Source organism: Porites lutea, chromosome 4 (assembly GCF_958299795.1).
Source record: "Porites lutea chromosome 4, jaPorLute2.1, whole genome shotgun sequence".
NCBI classification, from domain to species: domain Eukaryota; kingdom Metazoa; phylum Cnidaria; class Anthozoa; order Scleractinia; family Poritidae; genus Porites; species Porites lutea.
In genome coordinates, this window is record NC_133204.1 from 47,258,853 (window position 1) to 47,277,696 (window position 18,844).

At 39.7% G+C, this 18,844-nt stretch overlaps 1 protein-coding gene across 1 annotated transcript; it reads left to right on the forward strand.

Annotated features, from left to right (window-relative positions):
- The first annotated feature begins 6,737 nt into the window (after nucleotides 1-6,737).
- On the forward strand, nucleotides 6,738-18,455 carry LOC140935956 (sideroflexin-5-like). Its single transcript, XM_073385530.1, has 14 exons — nucleotides 6,738-6,849; nucleotides 10,415-10,483; nucleotides 10,566-10,643; nucleotides 12,138-12,164; nucleotides 12,390-12,444; nucleotides 12,546-12,571; nucleotides 12,867-12,920; nucleotides 13,434-13,490; nucleotides 13,697-13,762; nucleotides 14,236-14,326; nucleotides 14,967-15,082; nucleotides 15,816-15,901; nucleotides 17,420-17,537; nucleotides 18,204-18,455. Exons 1-14 carry the CDS (start codon nucleotides 6,784-6,786, stop codon nucleotides 18,279-18,281), a joined length of 987 nt encoding a protein of 328 aa, XP_073241631.1. The 5' UTR covers nucleotides 6,738-6,783; the 3' UTR covers nucleotides 18,282-18,455.
- The last annotated feature ends 389 nt before the right edge of the window (nucleotides 18,456-18,844 follow it).

Here is an 18,844-nt window from a genome sequence, read left to right on the forward strand (position 1 = left end):
ATTTTCTGACAAGATATTTGAACGTTTATAATTTTATTGAATTTGTGAAAATAGTTGAAATAGCCCGGCAATAAAATTCCTTTTTTTTTGTTTATATCTTGTACTATCAAAAGAATCAGTACCCAAGGTCGTGCGATTTTTCTTCTTATTTTGTAGTTTATCCCAAGACCTTTAGACTTGACGCGGTTATGTATATCTCTTGTAGATTAGATAAATGGGAAGTAACTGATCTTATATGATGAGTTGCGGTATCTAACAAAGGCCAGGAGACAAAAAAATTATTCCCAGGAAACAGGAAAACAAAGCTGGGAGTCAAAACTATATAAACATCCTCCAGATAGAGATGAAAAATTGTGATGAAATTTTAATAAGGTACAAAACTTTGACCAAAGAACTTGAAGCGTGGAAAGAGCGTGCAGATTTTTTTTATTATTGCTGTCATCACCGACTCTCGAGACCTTGCATTAATATAAAGAGACAACAAAGGCTTGCGTGGTCTTTTGATGGGCAGATGATCTCTTATACAAAATGCTAAAAAATGTACGTTTTTATTTTTGTTCTGTACTGGACTTTCTACAAGTAAAAATCTTAATGTCCTCGATAATTTGATGATGAACGCATGCCACAAACCAAGAGGAGGGATAAAAATCACTGCAGGGGCCATAAAATTTTCGTCGCTTTAATTGTCGTCATTAGAGGTTGCTGTGATCAGACTTGTCTCCAGTCTCGTCTAAATGATTTCGAAAGAACCTGTCGAGGCAGAGAAAATTGTCAGCATTTCACGCAATCTCGATTTTTCCTTACAAGGTATATATTAGCCGTGTCGCATGGTAGACCTGCAAAGCTCGGCGGTCAGAAGGTAGGTATTTTTCACCTTGGCCTTGACATTTGAAGTATTTTTCGTGGGATTTAATTTTTAATTTTTAGGTCACGTGAGCGCCCGTTTCCCTGGTAAAACCCACAACAGATCGAATGAGCAACTTGCCAATACACGCTAAAGAGAAACATATTTTAAACATGATATGATGTAGGGTGAAAAGTGAGAAAAGATCCTTTCGACCTTCGCCCGCTATGTTGGAACAACACGTAAAAATTCCGAAGTAAACGATTTGGCTGGAGAGGTTACAGAGGTTTATATTCTTCTGAAGGAAAACCTCAGGAACCAAAATAATACAGCAGGATACGAGTAGGTGACTGAACCGAATATCAGACTTAAACAGTATGTGCTCTCTACGATGGAAAAGTTCCTGATGGCGATTCGTGCTTCAAACTTCTCTTGTTCTGGGTACCCGTCTTTCACCCGGCTGAACACGGCACATGTGACTAGTCCCGAGGAGGAGTGATCTGACTGATCCAGCTATTTGAAATGTATAAACCGCAAGTCGACTAATTCTGTGGATGAGAGGTATTGAAAAAGCTAGTTGCTCTATCAATTGGATTGTGTTTTACCCTGTTACATGCTGTGAAGTCTGTGAATAACGTTATTGCCTTTCGAACAATCAATTTGTTTACCCTGTGAACTGCGGGATCGATGACATTAAAGCCATTACAGGCTTTATTTGACAGCAGCCGACTATTCAATACGTCATTGTACACTAAATCGAAAATTCATTACCCAGCGCAAGATGTAGAGAGAATAATCCAGCGACAACACAAAAATACATAATATTGTAGTGTACACGAAACTTCAAGCTTTAACTCAGGAAGTGTCGAAATGAGCAATAGACAACGTACCTCGCCCGTGTAACCCGTAACGACAACACGATCCAACGAGGAATGTCTTTAAAGACCAATAGCAAGCTTGACTTAAATCTTGTCGCATTCGAGAGCCAAAACGGAAATTATCAGATTTGTATAGAAGCTGTGGTTCTGATCCGGCAATACATCATTTTAGCACGGAAGCGTTCAATATTATTAAGACCTTTTTATTACATTTTGGATGGAAGGCCTTGAGAAACTTATGGTGCTTACGCTTGTAAGATCATTTTGACCGAAGCTGATTTTGCATTAGTTTTCGTCAACTGCTGTATGGAGGAAGGCTCAAGTAAATCTTTGATATACCAGGTCAAACCACGAGAGCAAATCGGGACAATCGGAAGGCATAAAGTTGGAGACGCCTAGGCTAATTGTCACAGTTAAGGACTTTTGAATCAGTTGCAGTAGGATAGGAGTTTTGGAACTTTGATAACTTCATTCCTTGAGCTATGATGCTTACTTTAATGTACCCAGCGTGCAAATGCAGCGCCGCAAGTGAAAATTCCAGAAAATGAAAGGCACTTGATCACAGAAATACAGTACAGTCATCATAGCGGTGTATCTTTGAACTGGCCAACATACAGGTTTTAATACAGTACAATATAGGTTGACCGTTTAATACAGATTTGACAAACCTAGGAGATAAATGAAGCCATAGACGGAGCAAATATCTATCACACGACCGCAAATTGACTTCAAGTATTTTTTTTTCTGCAATTCGATTAGTACTCAGTCCCGACGAAAGAAAAGAGGTAAAAAACCATTAAACGCCATGCCGGTACAGTGTATCTACTGCACTGGAATCAAGTTCATCTTTTCAAAGTGTACCGGCTTTTTGACAAAAAAAAAACTCTCTGGGACCTCGGAAAAGGTCAGCGCCACCGCTTAATTAAGGTGACTGCTTACTACTAGGTCGATTTTACAGTAATGAAGCGAAGTCATTTCACCTGATTTCCTGGCCCGGGTTGTTCAAACGTTGGATAGCGCTATCCAGCGGCAGATAAATCACTATCCAGCGTATAAATATTGGAGAAACTAATTGCGCTATCCAGTGGATAGAGATTTATCCAGCGGATAGCGTTATCTACGTTTTGAACAACTAGGGCCTGGACTTGTTAAGTTACTGTTTCATAGAGGGGAACGAACCGCTTAATTCAAGTTCGCTTAACACAAGTTTTCTCCGGTTTTCGACGAACACAACTTGATTCTTTCTTGATACCGTTTGTCTCCCGGCTCCGGCCCCTTCAACGCCCTCTCATGACCCAACCCTTGGAAAAATAGAAGTTATACAAAGTTTTCTCAGCTACTGCCATGATTTTGCTCACAATAGCTCTGTCATGCTTTGCTCTGTCAGTGGCTGTCACCGGTTACACCAGGAGCCATGTATAGTCCCTGGTTGTATGCAATATTTATGTATGACCTACGTCACTAGCCGCAAGGCTGAAAATAAACTTTGTGTTATTCGGATGAATAGTGATGTCGAACTTATTTTGGCATAATAAATTCGACGATTCATTTTCCAAGTGAAAGACATTTTCAACTTCCTTTGGTTTCAGTTTAACGAAGCAGTTAGTTTCTGTATATAACATTTCAGTTCCGTCTTCCATATCATTTTCTGTACCGGTTATTTTGATCATCTTGCAATGAACGTTGGATTGTGGCTTGTGGATAATCATTTTTTGTTAGCGATAATAGATCGTCTGAATACTCACTCCTGTGTCATTTATCTTTAGCTGTGCGGTTTTGACCTGCACTTCAGTCCAGTGCCAACTGACGACAAGTAACGTTGGCTGTTCAAACGTGACCATGATGTAAAATATTCTGAATATTTAAAATTGCAGTAACCTTGACCTCATTAAATATTTCACCGTTTCCACTTCTCTTCGTACAGTCGTTTCTCAGGAAACAATAGCATGCAGCGGTTGACTGAAATGTCAACGTCCTAACCTTGGCCGTGCCGTGATGCATGCGTTCACTACCGCCCAAATGGCAAGGCTCTTTATGCGATATATCATTTCCTCTCGTCCCTCGACAGATTTAAATACAGTACGATATTTTTCCTAACTACAAACAAGACCAGAAAACGAGTTTCAGTGTAAACATTTCATCAGGGCATTTTAACTTTAGTGAATAACTCTTTTTGTGCAATTTATGTGTAAAAATGTGGTATGCTTAGTGTGCAAGTTTCCCTTTCATTTAATTTATGATCGGTTCTGCCATCACTGGGCGTTGTCAAGTAGTGTGTATATTATGTGTAGCAAAAGTAAAACAAGAACAGTGAAATGAAACTACAGAAGATCGGAACATATTCAATGTAAGTGAAAGAAAACTATAGGGGACCGATGAATATATTGATAACGAAGAACAGTTACGTCTGTTAAATCTGTATGTTATGTATTATGTCTAGTTCGTGAATCAAATAACTTGTGAAAAATGCCTTCACTTGGGTTTTTAAACGCTTTTCGCTTTGATGAGGAGTGTGCGATTTTTAGCCTGTTTTAATGAGTCGACCCGGAAGTTTTTGGCCTGATGTGAACACGTGCTCGGATACGAGCCAGCGTGCAGACTTCTCCTCTTTCTTTGACACTCGCGCAGGCCTCTCGAAACCGGAAAAGCGCAATTGTGGTTAGCAAAAACTTCCCAATGGAACGTCATAGGGCTATCGCCTAGATGTGCTTAGCTGGCACTTTTTGGCGATCAAGCAAAAAAGCAAACGAAGGAGCGGCGAAGCGGCGAGAAAATTCAAAAGCGTTTCTCGCTGTTTCCATCTTATACCCCTCGCGGCTTCGGCCCTCCTCGTCAACTCCGAAGGTCGCGCGCTTCACTTCATACCATTTATACAACTAAGTTTATGGATCCTGAGTCATCACTAAATTTAACATACTAAGAAATTAACTATACAGGAAAAAAAACCCTTTTTATCCCTTCTACTTATACGACAAACAATATCAGCCAGTGGTCAGCCTCTAGACGAACTCCAGTCAAGCACTCTTCGTCCGCTTTTTTGTGGTTTATATTTGCACATGATGTCCGTAATGTCAAGTGCATCAGAAGTTTATCACATGATGCAGAATCGCTGAGAATAGTAAATTTGTAGCTATGGGCGGTTTTCTCTTTTGTGAATAAAAATAGCAGCAAGGTAATGTATAAACTGGCACGAAAGTAAATTATGCTCGCATTCCGGGCCTGTGGCGATCAAGAATTGCGTTAATACTTCAAAAAAATACTCAGTTCTCCTGAGCAAAATCTTGATAATCAAAAAATTGGCGGGGAAGTGTTACATGATCAACCTGTTTTTTCTTTCCAGTTTTCAGGGTACCCTAACGGCTGTTTTCTGTGAAATATCTGTTCGGAGAAGCAAATATTGCCTAGAATTTTCTGTAGCTTGAGGGCTGAAAATTTCTAGATGAAACCGTTCCCCGATCCATTCATGTACAATTTACAAAGCTTATTTCATTCCTCCGATTAGGCTATTTTTCGTGAAAAAAGGAAACTTAAAATTCTCGGATTGAAAAATGTGATGGAGAGAGGAATCAGAAAAATTCTCACTTTTGTAATACGTTAAATTAATTACATCTAAGATTTTCGGGGAAAAATGCTGAAGCCCTTATAATTTCGAAAAGACTCAAGATCAAGTTGCCCAATTCTCACACATTTTCTTTAAAAGAAATTTTCTGTTACATCTTTTTACTTGCAGCATTGCGCTGGAGCTCGTTTCGTTTTAGAACCGCGACGTGAGTTGTCTACGACCGCACTTACTTTGTAGCTGTGATGTACAATGTTGTATGCTACTGAAAGACAGTGTCTATGTACCGTGAATTAAAAATTTAAATGCAGTTTAAAGACGATTGTGAGCCTGCTTTTTCCTAATGAACACTTAAAACTGTAAGTAGAGTCATAAAACTGACGTCATCGTAGTGACCTCTTTTATACGGACATCACTCTAATACCGGGACACTTCTCACTTTCCGGTGTCATTAGAGAGGTTCGACTGTAGTTGCTTACAAGAATCGAACCACAGGGGCTCTCTGCCGAGAAGAGGGCCGGAGTCATCTACCTTAGAACACTTTATGGAAGATAATTTATTGAATGCAATTTCTATAACTTGAGATATGTGTAGTCCCATGTTGTCACTAAAAGTTCTCTGTATACTGTGAGCAGCATAGTACATACATCGAACATAGAGACACCTGTAGGGATCAGACCGTATATCAAGTGCAAGAAGTTCATCATTAAAAATCGTTCGCGGTCGCTAACGAGAGGCGGTCGTTTGCAATAGGCCGAGTCCAACTGCGGTGATTTGACTGGGTCGCTTAGGGAAGGTGGTCGCTTTCGCGATCGAGAGCTGGTCACAATGCCACATGGAAGTTTGACTGTATATACAAAAAAGGGCAAATATCAATTCTTAAAGCCCGGGATTAAAATGACTCTAACAACTGTTGGGCATTCTGACATCGGTCGATATACATTCAATCCTACAGTTTCCCCATTAGACTCTAGCGGGGGTGACAGGGGCAGTGACTGTGCGTTTTCTGCGAAAGTCTACATGTAATTCCTTAATTGAATTTATTTTGATAGCTAGCCTACCCAATGCATTTTTTTTAAAACGAAAACTCAGAGGTACATTGATCGCGGCCGTCAAAACCCGTCAACCTCCCTTGAAATTATTTTTTGACTCACCCAGTATTAAACTGTCGTCCAAGAATTCTCAGGAGAACCCCCCCCCCCCCCCTCCCAGGGGAGTTAGGTAAGAGTTGTTGGTCGTCCAGCAAAGTACTTTAATCGTGTCTTGTAGTTGGCCAACAGCTTACTGTTTTGTGTTGTTGGGAAAGAATATCATTTAGGATGATAGTGAACCTCAAAAGGAACCATAAGGTCCTTTTGACCAGTTTCCCTCAATCACATACGACAAAACAATAGTTTTCAGCGGTTGTCAGTAGTAGGGCATAAAAATTGAAAAGCAAACCCTGCATCCGGGCTTGGTGAGCCCCCAAACATTTCTGCCAGCTGATACCTGTTATAAACAAGATGGCGGACACAGTTCCATCTGCAGGATATCCGAAGTTTTCTCTAACCGACTCCAGATTCGATCAGGTAAGTAAGGTCATTTTTCCAAAGAAACAGGTCTTAGGTTATATTCTAAAGAGATTTTTTCGTTCTTCAAAGAACGCCGACCAACGAAAACAATGGTGGTACAGAGTGGCGGGGTATTCAGCAGTTAGTCCGAGATTTTTAATTTGTTCAAAAAAGTGTCACATCTCGCCCGGTGTAGCTGCGATAAGTAACTCTATAAATGTACCAATGATCCAGTCTGCAGAGTATGGCAAGTGCACGCACGAGCCTAGCCTGTTTACATGTGTTTAAGAAAGGTTATCGCGTACATCAAAATCGTAGCATTGCACGCGGTAGCATTGGGCCTAGGAGATTTGCACCTTTCTATTACTGGGGCGTAGTCATTAAATTTTTTTCCAAACAGTTCCAAATGCATCCTAACCTCTCAGCCTAGCCTGTTCCAGGCTCCGAGATAGACGGGTCTGCTGAATTGAGAAAGCGCGAACATGAAAAAACAAACAAACAAACAAACAAAGCAAAACAAAACAAAACAAAACAAAAACGGAGGAAACTGGGGAGAGGAAGAGCGGCAGAGCCTGTAATCATTTCTTTAAACAGCTTGTTCTGGTGTACTAGCTCCTTGTATACCCTCTGATTGGTCAGATTTGACAGGTTATATCAACACTCTCAAAGCGGGTCGTTCCTGTCACTCAGAAAGATCGCATGCGGCGTCCACGTGCATGAAATAGAGGAATCCTAGGTGCACTGACGAAGGAACAGAAGACCTGCCTTGTGAACTTGGCATGTGGAAAAGATGTTTTTGCAATCCTGCCGACTGTCTTTGGTCTTGCCTGATCACAAAAAAGCAATAACAGAATGATCGCAAGAAGAAGTTATTAACACAGGAGGAACTACGCGCTCCAGTATTTGCATTATCTTTAGAAAACAAGCTGGAGTTTAAAAATCATTGCTTAAAGTGCAATTTTGAAAGTAGCGTCAGTTTAAGCTGCAATCCATTCTTCAAAATTAGGATCTGTGAATCACTATCTGTGAGAATTTAATTCATGATCCTGGCATACTGCAAAAAACACTAACTAGCCGGGTCCAGCATAACAAAACATTGTAGGAAACCAAGACATTCATAGACAAAAGAAAATCGCTCTGAGTTATCCAGATCAAGGAGGGACTTTGGAGAAAATTAAACAACCTAAAACCCTTACGTAGCCACAATGAATAACTTTATGTTTCAAAAGAGGTGAAAGAAATTGTCTTACATCAGAGGGCAAATCATGCCGACCAGAAACAATAACCGCAGAAAATCAATATGCGTGTCATGATCTCTCAGCATGAAATAAGTGGCAAAAATCACATTTGCTCAGTCAAAACGCAGACCCCTCCAGAGCATAGTCTACCTGTGAGAGAAAAAATTCATTGGAACAAGCATCAATTTGGCAAAAGGTGAAAGTCGTGTGTTGCTTACTGACCCGCTTTTACACTCCAAATTGCTCTTAGTGCTGCACAAAATGCTGTCGCAAGAAATTTGAGAAAGACTCCAGCTCATTGAAATTTCAACAGTTTGACAGCCAAATCTAATTATTATCTCACATGCCAAAAGTGGGCGGAAGAGGGTCGTAAAAGAAATGATGACAGGCTCTCTATCCCTTCCATTTTCCCTTTTCCCAGCTCCCCAACTTTTCGCGTGCCTCTCACCTTCTCGTCTTTCACACTCTTTCGCGTCTTCCCCACTATCGGAGAGCCTGGAACAGGCTACTCTCAGCCAGTCTGCGGAGTATGGCAAGTGCATGCCCATTTTTTTTGAAAATGTTCATTGTGCATACCAGAATTGCAGAATTACATGCGGCAACTGTAAAACTAAGAGACATGATGCTTTTCAAGAATCTTCGTCATTACCTGTTTACTCGGTTTTTAAGCAACACTGCAATGAAAAGGCGAGCCTCATATCCCAGCCTTATTCTCTCTTACTTACATAAGGAGACAAGCTGATGACCTGACAATAAAATTGTTGAAGATTCAAGAGAAATTGATAGCTGCATGACACTATTTAAGTGAAAAACTCTAAAGGTCATTGCTACAGACCAGTAGACCTCTACATTAAATAATTGAAAGATTGAAGACACAATGTCATAGAACTTTACAGTTATGTAATTAAAGTTTACAACATTTTACATGGCTATAAATGGCTCTGCATGCACGAGCTGTTATTGAGTTCTGCCATACTCCGCAGGCTGGCCTCTCAGCTCTGCTCGTCATGTCGATATTCCCTGCTTACCGTTGCCTTCTCATCAGTATAGTGAGGTTATATACAAATCGATCGACTGGCAATTTCGTCGTGGTCTTGTTTCTAGTCCTTCTTTCTAGTGAACCAAATGCTAAAGCATGACAATACTAGGGGTGTCCAGGGGTTTGCTACACAGGGAAGATTTGACATTTAGGTCGTCTAAAATGCCATCAAAATGGCTGGAAATGCGCCTAAAATTTGTATCCTTCTAATACTGAGCCTCTACCCGCAAAGGCTTTTTTTTTCACGGGTTTCAATTTCCATCAAATTGTCAGTGTTTTTTGAAGTGAGTTTATGGTTTATAGCCACAAATGGCAAATAGCCCCGGGGGGGGGGGGGGGGGGGGGGGTACTCCCATATATGGTCTATATAGGTACGTGCCGCGGAATAGGGTATAGTTTTTGAGGTTCTCGGTCCTTAAGTAGGGTATCTTTTTTGACCCTTTTGTTGCTGTGTCCCTAGTGTGGTCTTTAGATAGGGTAGCTTAATTGTATTATCTAATACTGCAGTGTGAAAACAGTATTGAAAGATGTATCATGGCTATGATTGCATATTATTAAACTAGGCTTATTCTAGTATTTTATGCTTGATGCTATACATCCAATGTAACAGAGAAGAAATAAAGTTTTCCTTTTCATGGTATTAATAATTTTGTTTTTTCCTTGAATAGGGTGTCATTTTTCGGCTTTGGGCCTTGAAAAGGGCATCAGTTTTCGCTTTCTTAGTCCTTAAATAGGGTTAGGGTTTACGAACCTTCGCGCCACACCCCTATCCAAAATTCTCGGGAGTACCCCCCCCCCCCCCCCCCCCCCGGGCAAATAGCCAATATCCACTTAAAAATTCCTTATAGTTTCCATTCACAAATGCTACTTTCAACCTTTTCTCTGTGATGCATTTGGTAAAAAGAGATCACTGAGTAAAATAACTTAAGCATTTTGTTGTATGTGTGTTTTTTTAACTCCACCAACATGGACTGTTTGACAAAAAGTTTTTCAGTATACTGGATGAAAATCATTGACCTATTTTACCTTTTTACAAGATCGCTACCTGTTTATGGAAGTTTCACTGTTTCATCAGGAGGCGGGAGCTAGCATGCACGCTTATTCCGGTCTAACAGATCATATTGCACACATTGCATACAGCTAAAATTGGCTCTGCACAAACGAGATTTCGTCAAGTTCTGCCATACTCTGCAGAGCAGCCACTGATCGCCGAGTAAGACAAGCAACAATTCCACTTTTAATGTCAGTCGTTTTGTGAAACTCTTAGAAGAACCAAGTTGTTTATTTTTTCTCCTTTCTACAACAGTTGACTTACTGGGGACGGCTTAAAAGGTGTCTGGATGTAACAGATCCTAGAACGCTGTTTGTTAGTGAGGTATGTTTCTACTATTTATTATATGTTCTCTTAATTCAAGGGGCCTCATTTCAATTTATTGATTTGGAATTACTGATTGCAGAAAAAGCTCCAGGATTCTATCAATCTTTTAAAGCAGTTTGAAAATGGGACTTTACCTGATGGCATAACAGATTATAAGGTGGGAGTATGAATCTTTACTACCTTAGGTATCTCTAGACCTTTTTTTGATAAAAAGAAATCTAAGAAATTATATTCAGGTTACAATTTTTCAACTGGCATACAATGGTTGATTCTCAATTTCTTTTGTCTCGTAGCTGAATTTGTGAATAAATTAGGGCTAGGAGACAAACCTGAATATAATTTTGACCTGTAACATAGATGTCTCTTATGTTTGACCAGTGCCAGGCAAACTGAGCTCAAATGGCCCTTTAAGTTGATTTAACCACTCAATTTAAAAAATTTTGCCAAAGTTGGGATAGGGGTGCTCCCTTAAATTTGCTATGGGGGTGTACTGCTGAGTCACTGAGACTCTAGACCTGTCCCAGATAAAAAAGAGGTACATTTGCTGCCCTGTTCCTGACAAATAGTTTGTGGCCAGGGCAGTCATATAAAAGTGATGAGGGGAGCGTACATGTAGTTTCTCACCCAGACTTGACCAAGAATAACCAGGAAAATTGTCCCTGTTTCAGAGTCAAACAGAAGTAAAGTATACCCCTTTTGCAGAGCTGATAAAGAGTGATTTTATACCCTGTTCCAGATCAGTCAAAGGGGTAAAAAGTATACCCTGTTAAGTGGCACATACCTGTGTAGACTATATACGCGAGTGGTCCCCCCTCCCCGTGGGGTCAAAGTTAATGTCTTTAAGAGATGCAAATGGTAAAATCCCAGACACACATAGATGCTGAGACCAATAATAAATTCAATTCAATCTCAACATTGGAGTTAGAAAAAAAAATCCGAAGAAGCGTTGAAAAAAAACAAAAGAAAATATAACCCATTCGACCCTGGAGATTTTGCTGAAAAACATGTTTTGAGGCTGATCAAGTTTTCTGGTCACTGTCATGCTATTGAGAGCTAAAACTTACCACAAACTATTTACAGGTCATACACTTCACAGCCTTCTGATCCAGATGCAAAATATTAGCTTGTGAAGTTCAGGCAAGCGCGGAAAGCAAAATTTCGAGATTTAAAAGGTTTAAAAGTAACACAGCAGTCTTGACTTTTACTTTTCACTTTCTTTCCTCCCTCTTTTTCCGCTTTTCTTGCCTCATTTGTTTTTCTTTTTCTGGGCATTTAGTAGGCTTCATTTTGGTGGGAAAGGTTTTTAGGAAAGCTTTTAGGATCTTAGGATTAGATGAAAGGAAAGGTAGGTGGGTAGTGGAACAAGATTTACATGGCAATTTTCTCATTCTGGTATGGTTGGAAATATCTCTTTACTCTGTTCACGTTAGCGGACAAAATTGTCCTTGACCATTAAAACTAATGACGTCACAAGCGGTAGAAGGGACGTGGTCCGCACAGGTGGTCATGGGCAGCTCGGGGGCAAATGGGTTAATGGAAAAGACATCAAATGCCATCATACCATGCCAGCTCAACCACAGATTTTTTGTACCTAATTGGACAAAAAAAAATTTGCCTGTGATTTGATATTGACCATTCCTTTTGTTTCTAGCTCTGGCAAGCAAGAAAAATTAAAGAGGTATGCTGCCATTAATATTTTATGGATAAATGATTTAATTAAAAAAAACACCCCAATTGTATGTAAAACATAATGTTATAATGATGACAATTAAATATTAGACAGTTTTTGTAACAGTTTTTACCAGGCTAAACACATTTGTTAGGAAGTAGAAGAGGGTTACATACCTGTCAGAATTACACTTGCTAAATTAATGTTAAGTATGCAATTCTTGACTATTCCTAGGCCATAATACATCCAGACACAGGCAAAAAAGTGCTGATGCCATTCAGAATGTCAGGTTTGTACAGATGTGTGTATTATTAAAAAAAATGGCCATTTATTTGTCCCTCACCTGACTCACAGTAAAATTTATCCTTTTATGTCTTTGTTTTGTTGCAGGGTATGTTCCTTTTGGGACAGTGACGGTATAATAGCATTTTTTGAGTTGTTTTGTCAAGATGTATGTTTCAGTGTATTTTTAGCAGTTGTATGAGACTATGGTTGTGTTTGTTATGCATTAGACAGTTTTGTTGTAATCTAACTATATTTTTAAATTAGGTGACCATTCTTGCCAGCTTATTCACAAAAAGTTATTGTCATTAATCTAGTAAAGGGATCTGAAAATAAGCTTGTAATAATAATGTTACTATACTTCAATCAATCCCTGTTGTTTTAAATTAAGTTAAAAGTCTGCTCAAAATTTGAAATCAATTTGTTCAGGTTGTAGGGATGTTGTTACCAGCACCATCTTTGAAGACAGTCATATTCTGGCAGGTACTTAACTTTTGTATGGTTATCAGTACTAAAGACATTCATAGGATGACAGGCTGTCTTGATCAACTGTATTACTAGGCTTCATTTTGGTGGGAGTGTTTTTTCACAAAAATGCAGAGAAAAGAGAGTTTTGGAATGTTCTCGTCAAAATACTTTTGCCATATTTTTATGGTCTATTTGACTAAAGTATGCTCATTTGGGTATAGTTTCTTCACAAGCCAAGTGTCGAAGTTGTTTATGGCCATTAAAAAAATGATAATCTTATTGAAAATTTCCCAAATGATGCAACAAACATGGCTTCAGATGGTTACAGTTAAGTGTTAAGGTGTGAATTTTTTTATAACCCGCCCCCCCCCCCCCCCCTGGTTAAGCTAAAGAGCAACAGATCTCAACCCAGCATAATACAGAGTTGGCATTTTCCTTATATCTTGTCTCCCTCTCTAAATAACAGTACTTTTTCAATTTTCCTTTCTGGCATTTTTAAACTGATCCTTGACTCTTTGAACATTGCAGTGGATGAATCAGAGTCACAATGCAGCTGTAAACTATTCCAACAGAAACGCAAGCAAGGTGATGAAAATAGCTTGAATATTATAATGTGGATGGGCATCTTTCAGCTAAGTAAATAAGTAATCCTTAAATAATGAGGAGTCCCACTTTACGTATTCAGAATGTACAGCAGACAATGTTTATTTGAGCCAATTTTTAAAAATAATTAAAATAAACATTAAAATAAATAATTATTATTTTAAGCTTACTATTATTTGATTTTCCAGCCAACACCAACAAGCCGATTTTTACTGAGTTACTTTGGAGCTGTTACTAGCGCTGTGTCAATAGCTGTAAGTTGCTTTCCTGATCCTACGACAATTGACTAACATCATTAACCAAGCACTGAGACTTGTTCAAAACTTACCACTACCCCACCTGGACATTATCAACTTAAATAAACTAAAATAGTGTTTGAAGCTATGTACTGGACCAATCCAGTTTAGGGTTATATTTGCGAGTGCATAAACACCGTGAAGGGAAAAAGCGTATGAGGATGGAGTGAAATCTTGCTGCTCCAATTGATATCCATGGATTATGTTGTCATGCCTCTTCACACTCACCTTGGGGACTGGGGAAAGGTCAAAACGAGATAGAGTGATTTTGAGTGATTGTTTTATACAGCTGTGGCTGGAATTTTACCCTGCTAGCAGCGTGCGCTGTCATTGGATTTTTCAAGGTCACATGACATCTAACAATAAAACAGTTCCTCCCTCCAAAAAAGGAAATATTTTAACTTGGGATCTTGGGATCTTTTTGAACACAGCTTGGACTTACTACTTTGGTGAAAAGAGCGAGGATTTCCAATCCATCATTGAAAGCTTTACTTCAGCGTTTAGTGGCCTATCCCGCTACAGGTAAGTTTCACTTACTACAAAATTTGTAATGTACTATGCAGTGTTTATGAAGCCCGACAGACTCGTATCAGCGGTTAAGTAAGTAACCAACAACGACGGCGAAGACGACGAAAACGTCAAATTCGCGCTGCTTCAAACTTTATCGCTCTTATTCCATCTCGCTCAATTCGTCAAATGTTGACTAATTTTTCTGGAGTTGAATTCTAAATAACTGTATCGAAGTTCAGGAAAAGAAAAAAAGAGTCGTTCTCCACAAAACGTGAAATTAGCCATCTTTCACGTCGTAGTTGGGCAGTGACGGCAAAGAAATGTGCAAAAAAGGCGTGATGCGTGCACGTGCAAAGTTGTTGTTTTGCTGATCTAAACCTATTGGTTTCTTGACGTTCTCGTTGCGCCGTCGACGACGGCAACATCAACTCTGCACGTGTATCGCTGAAAGTTGAGAAACGTTTAAAACTTCATTTTTAGAGGGATTTTTTTGCCAACTTAGTTCAACTATTTAGCAACTGTTTTTTTGTGTGTGTGAGTTATCTGCAAGAGTTTTCTCGCCTTTACCCGATAAGAGAAATAAACTAAGCAAACAAAGAAAGGCTGGTTCGATGTTTTTTTCATTTGTTGTTTTCTCATTCATGCCTTGTAGCTACTGCAAACATTTGCAACGTGGTCCTTATGAGAAATCACGAGCTATTCACAGGGATTGAAGTGAAAGAGAAAGATGGAAATGTTGTAGGAACTTCAAAAATAGCTGCTAGAAAGGTAACTAAACGCTGAATCGATAACCCAGAGCGAGAAACTCACAACTCTTTTTGTAGAATATTAGGAGCATTCTATCTTGATTTCAATCGCCATGACATACAGATCGATAAGTAGCCTGTGTACAGACGTCCCCCCTCCCTCACTCCCGAGGGAGGGGGACGTCTGTACACAAGCTAATCGATAAGACAACGCGCCTTTTCTCAGACAGAACGATATCATCCCCGCCTAGCAACGTCTGACAATTTGCCTTGCAACGCAACCAATCAACCCTGATAACGAACGCGATAACTGACGTCATTAAACGCTCAACCTGAATCCGTTGTCAGGTGGCAATTAAACGTCGCCACTCAACCTTGTCCTGAGTTTTGGCCTGCGCTTCGCCCCATGTTTAAAATAACCTCCGCGTATTTACCATAACATTTGCAAACGAAGCCAGAGAAAACAGTCGACATTTCGCGACGCTAGCACTGTTTTTCCCGCCAAATGACGTCTGAGAAACGAGCGCGAAATTCCATACAGAGGACGCGTGATGCGTCATCAGTATGGAATTTCTGCGCTCGTTTCTCAGACGTCATTTCGCAGGGAAACCAGTGGTGGGGTCGCAACGTGCCGGCTGTTTCCTCAGGCTAGATTCGCGCGTCTTCGCTTACTTGACCAGCTAAGGAGCAAGGAGCCGGCGAACAAGCATGCACGGTTTAGCCATTGTTTTTGTTGTTGTTGTTGTTGTTTTCAGGCGGTCTTTGAAACAACATTAACTCGAGTGTTACTTCCGCTACCTGTGTTGGTGATTCCACCGTTTGTTATGCAGCTTCTTGAAAGGTAACACTCAGTCACCTGCCTCAGTCCTCCCTAACCGCTTCGGTTTTCGCACACAGGGGAGTGCGAAACGCGAGTGACACGCGAGTGACGTCTGGGTTCAAGGCAGCTCAGTTGCCACGTTTTTGGAGTATCCACTAGCATTATTCGTTCGTCTGAAAAAAGGCCTTCTCCATGCTGGATCTAAACTACACCAATTTTTTACCACTAACTGGCTTTGCATTGAGAGTCTGCATTTGAAGTTTGATAAATTGGTAAAATTGATATTACTATGAAACGATAACAAAGAAAGGTCGAAATTAGTTCAATTCTAATTACGCACGATCTAGCCCTGCTATTAAAAATCCTGATGTTAATTAACAGTTAATGAATGAGGCTGAGTATCTTATGAAGAATTATGGAGATCGAGGAGGGTGAACACCCTCAGAGATCTCCATAATTCTTCATATGATACGAAAGCCGAATTCAATAACTGTTTTATTATTCATTCAAAACAATTCCTAGTTTAAAAACATAGCTAAAACATGCTTACCTCCATCGATCCATCGATGTTCAGTTCATCTTCGATACTGTACGTTTAGGTTTGTCCAGCTCCGCAAATATTCTCCAAATAGCAGATGTCGCCTTTCGAGTTGTCTTCTTGCTGTTCTTGCCATGTTTTTAGCTATGTTTTCGCCTAGTTCTTACTCTTGAAACGAGTGAAATGTCCGCCATTTTTTCAAGTTCCCAACCAAAACAACTTAACCTCGTTACCAGGTCTTCTCGGTTAACGGTGCCTTAACCTGCGAAAAGCTGCATTTTTGACGTCATTTCCTCGTTAAAGTCAAATTTCTTCCAAATTTGGTCAACAGTAACTGGTTATGGTGAATTAAACGTGTGATTTTAGCCAATCAGAATCGGGGAAATATTTTGAATGAATAATAAGTGTACTTTATAGCCAATTAATCTCCAATCTCGCACCACGACCGAATGTTTACAAAGACCTCATAAGTGTCTCAAATACATTTATCTGTTCGGGTGTCTTAGAGGCCTAGGAACTTTGATCATTAATCACCAAAGTTTTAAGTGGCTTTATCGTTTCATCCAAGACTGTTAGCTACCTTGATTGGCCCGGTAAAGGTGGAGGACATGCAGTGGCCGTATTTTAATGAGAAAATTCTAGGGGACTTTTTGTTTTTATACCGAAACTTAAACAAGACCTTTTTTAACAATTATCACAATATCTTGGTAATAAAATGCGAAAAGCACAACTGCCGAAAATCGTGGGTAAGTTAGTAGAAAAAAATCTGAATATCTTCAGATGTCTTAGACGATTAAAGCGGTTATCCAGAAATTCTTAGCCTTGATGAATGCATCGAGACAGATCACTGAGAGACCGTTACAAATTTTGCGTTCAAAATGAAACAAACCAGACAATTTTCGATCTATTTCAGGTCAATAGGCGGGCGCTTGAAATTTTAAGTTATACGTGCATCATCTCTAGACAAATCTTATTGAGCGCAAGGTGTTTTTCCACCGCAGGACGAAATTTATGATGTCTCGTCCCAGGCTTCATCTTCCTGTTCAAGCGATGGTTTGTGTGGCTGCTTTTGGCTTTGGTTTGCCACTCGCTATCGCTCTCTTTCCACAAACATCTCAGGTAGGGTCTTTGATAACGAAAAAATATTAATAAGGACTTCTCTAATAAATGGTTGGCTCAATTGTTTGAGTTCCAGATTTCGAAGGGGTAGGCTCAGAATTCGCTTCCCGGCCGGACCAATATTCAGGGTTTAAATTTAGGAGAAGGTGTTGCCTTTATTTTACATCTTCAGTTACTAAGACATTTTAAAATTGTACGGAAAAAGAAAAAAGTCAACGAAAGAAGGTAATAAAGAATTTCTCGTTTGTCTACCCAGGTAATATCGAAATTTGCGCTTTTGATTCTCGTCAGAGTTAGCAACTGCTTAAAAAGTGCTTGTACACGGCCGTTCTTATAAACTTTGTCTTTAAATGGAAGGGGTTATTTGGAAGTGAGAGTTTTACACTTACAAGCTCTGTGGTAAGGAAGAATGATTTCAAACTCATAGTGACCTTTCTGACATATTTTACCTCCGAAACGAAGGCGGTGGTTGACTTCTAATTTTTTTGCATCTCAGAAACGAGTGAATTATTAATATGCGAATTAAAATTGCGAAATAACTGCTGTTTAAAATTGTAATAAAAACAGACTGCAATACGAATCAGTACTTTATAACATTGCTGGGAAGACTTTCGTGTGAAACAAACCTAGCAAGAATCCCCTAAATGTCATTTTGTTATTTTTTAGGTTTCGCCGTCTGAACTCGAACCCGAAATTCAGATGAAAACAAAAGAGTCCAGGCTTTACTACAACAAAGGACTTTAATGTAACGATATCATATGATGACAAATGAAATTTAACTCAGTGTATGGAGCGTTTTTCAATGGACTCTTCTCACGTAGTCGTCTCTCTGACCAATCATAAAGTCTACAGACAGTCTTTGAACCAATCACAACTTAAAGTAAAACATGCAACCGGCGAGAAGCTAATTTCTGAGTTGCCCCTCGCCTCTTTCTCAAAACGAGGGTAAGTCCGAATTCTTTAAAGTGCTACTGTGATCAAATCAAGCATTATTTGTGTTTTACGATTTTTAGAATGTTTGATAGCTAATAAATACACATACCAAATTTGAGATCCTAGTTCTCACTGGAAGTCCGATTTTCTAAGCCGTGTTTTTCTTCAGTGGCGGTCCGCCATTACCGAAACTAAAAATGTCCGAGCAAAAGGGGAGGGATTGGATCGAGGTCGACGGGGTTGCCTGTGACGTCATCTTATCCCCAGAGGCTGAAAGAAAAGTTCTTCTTGGTAACTCTTCTTGGTCAGTTTCATCGAGCGAAGATGCCCTTGTTGCTACGTTGTCCAAGACTGCAGCAACAGTCTCCAATCCG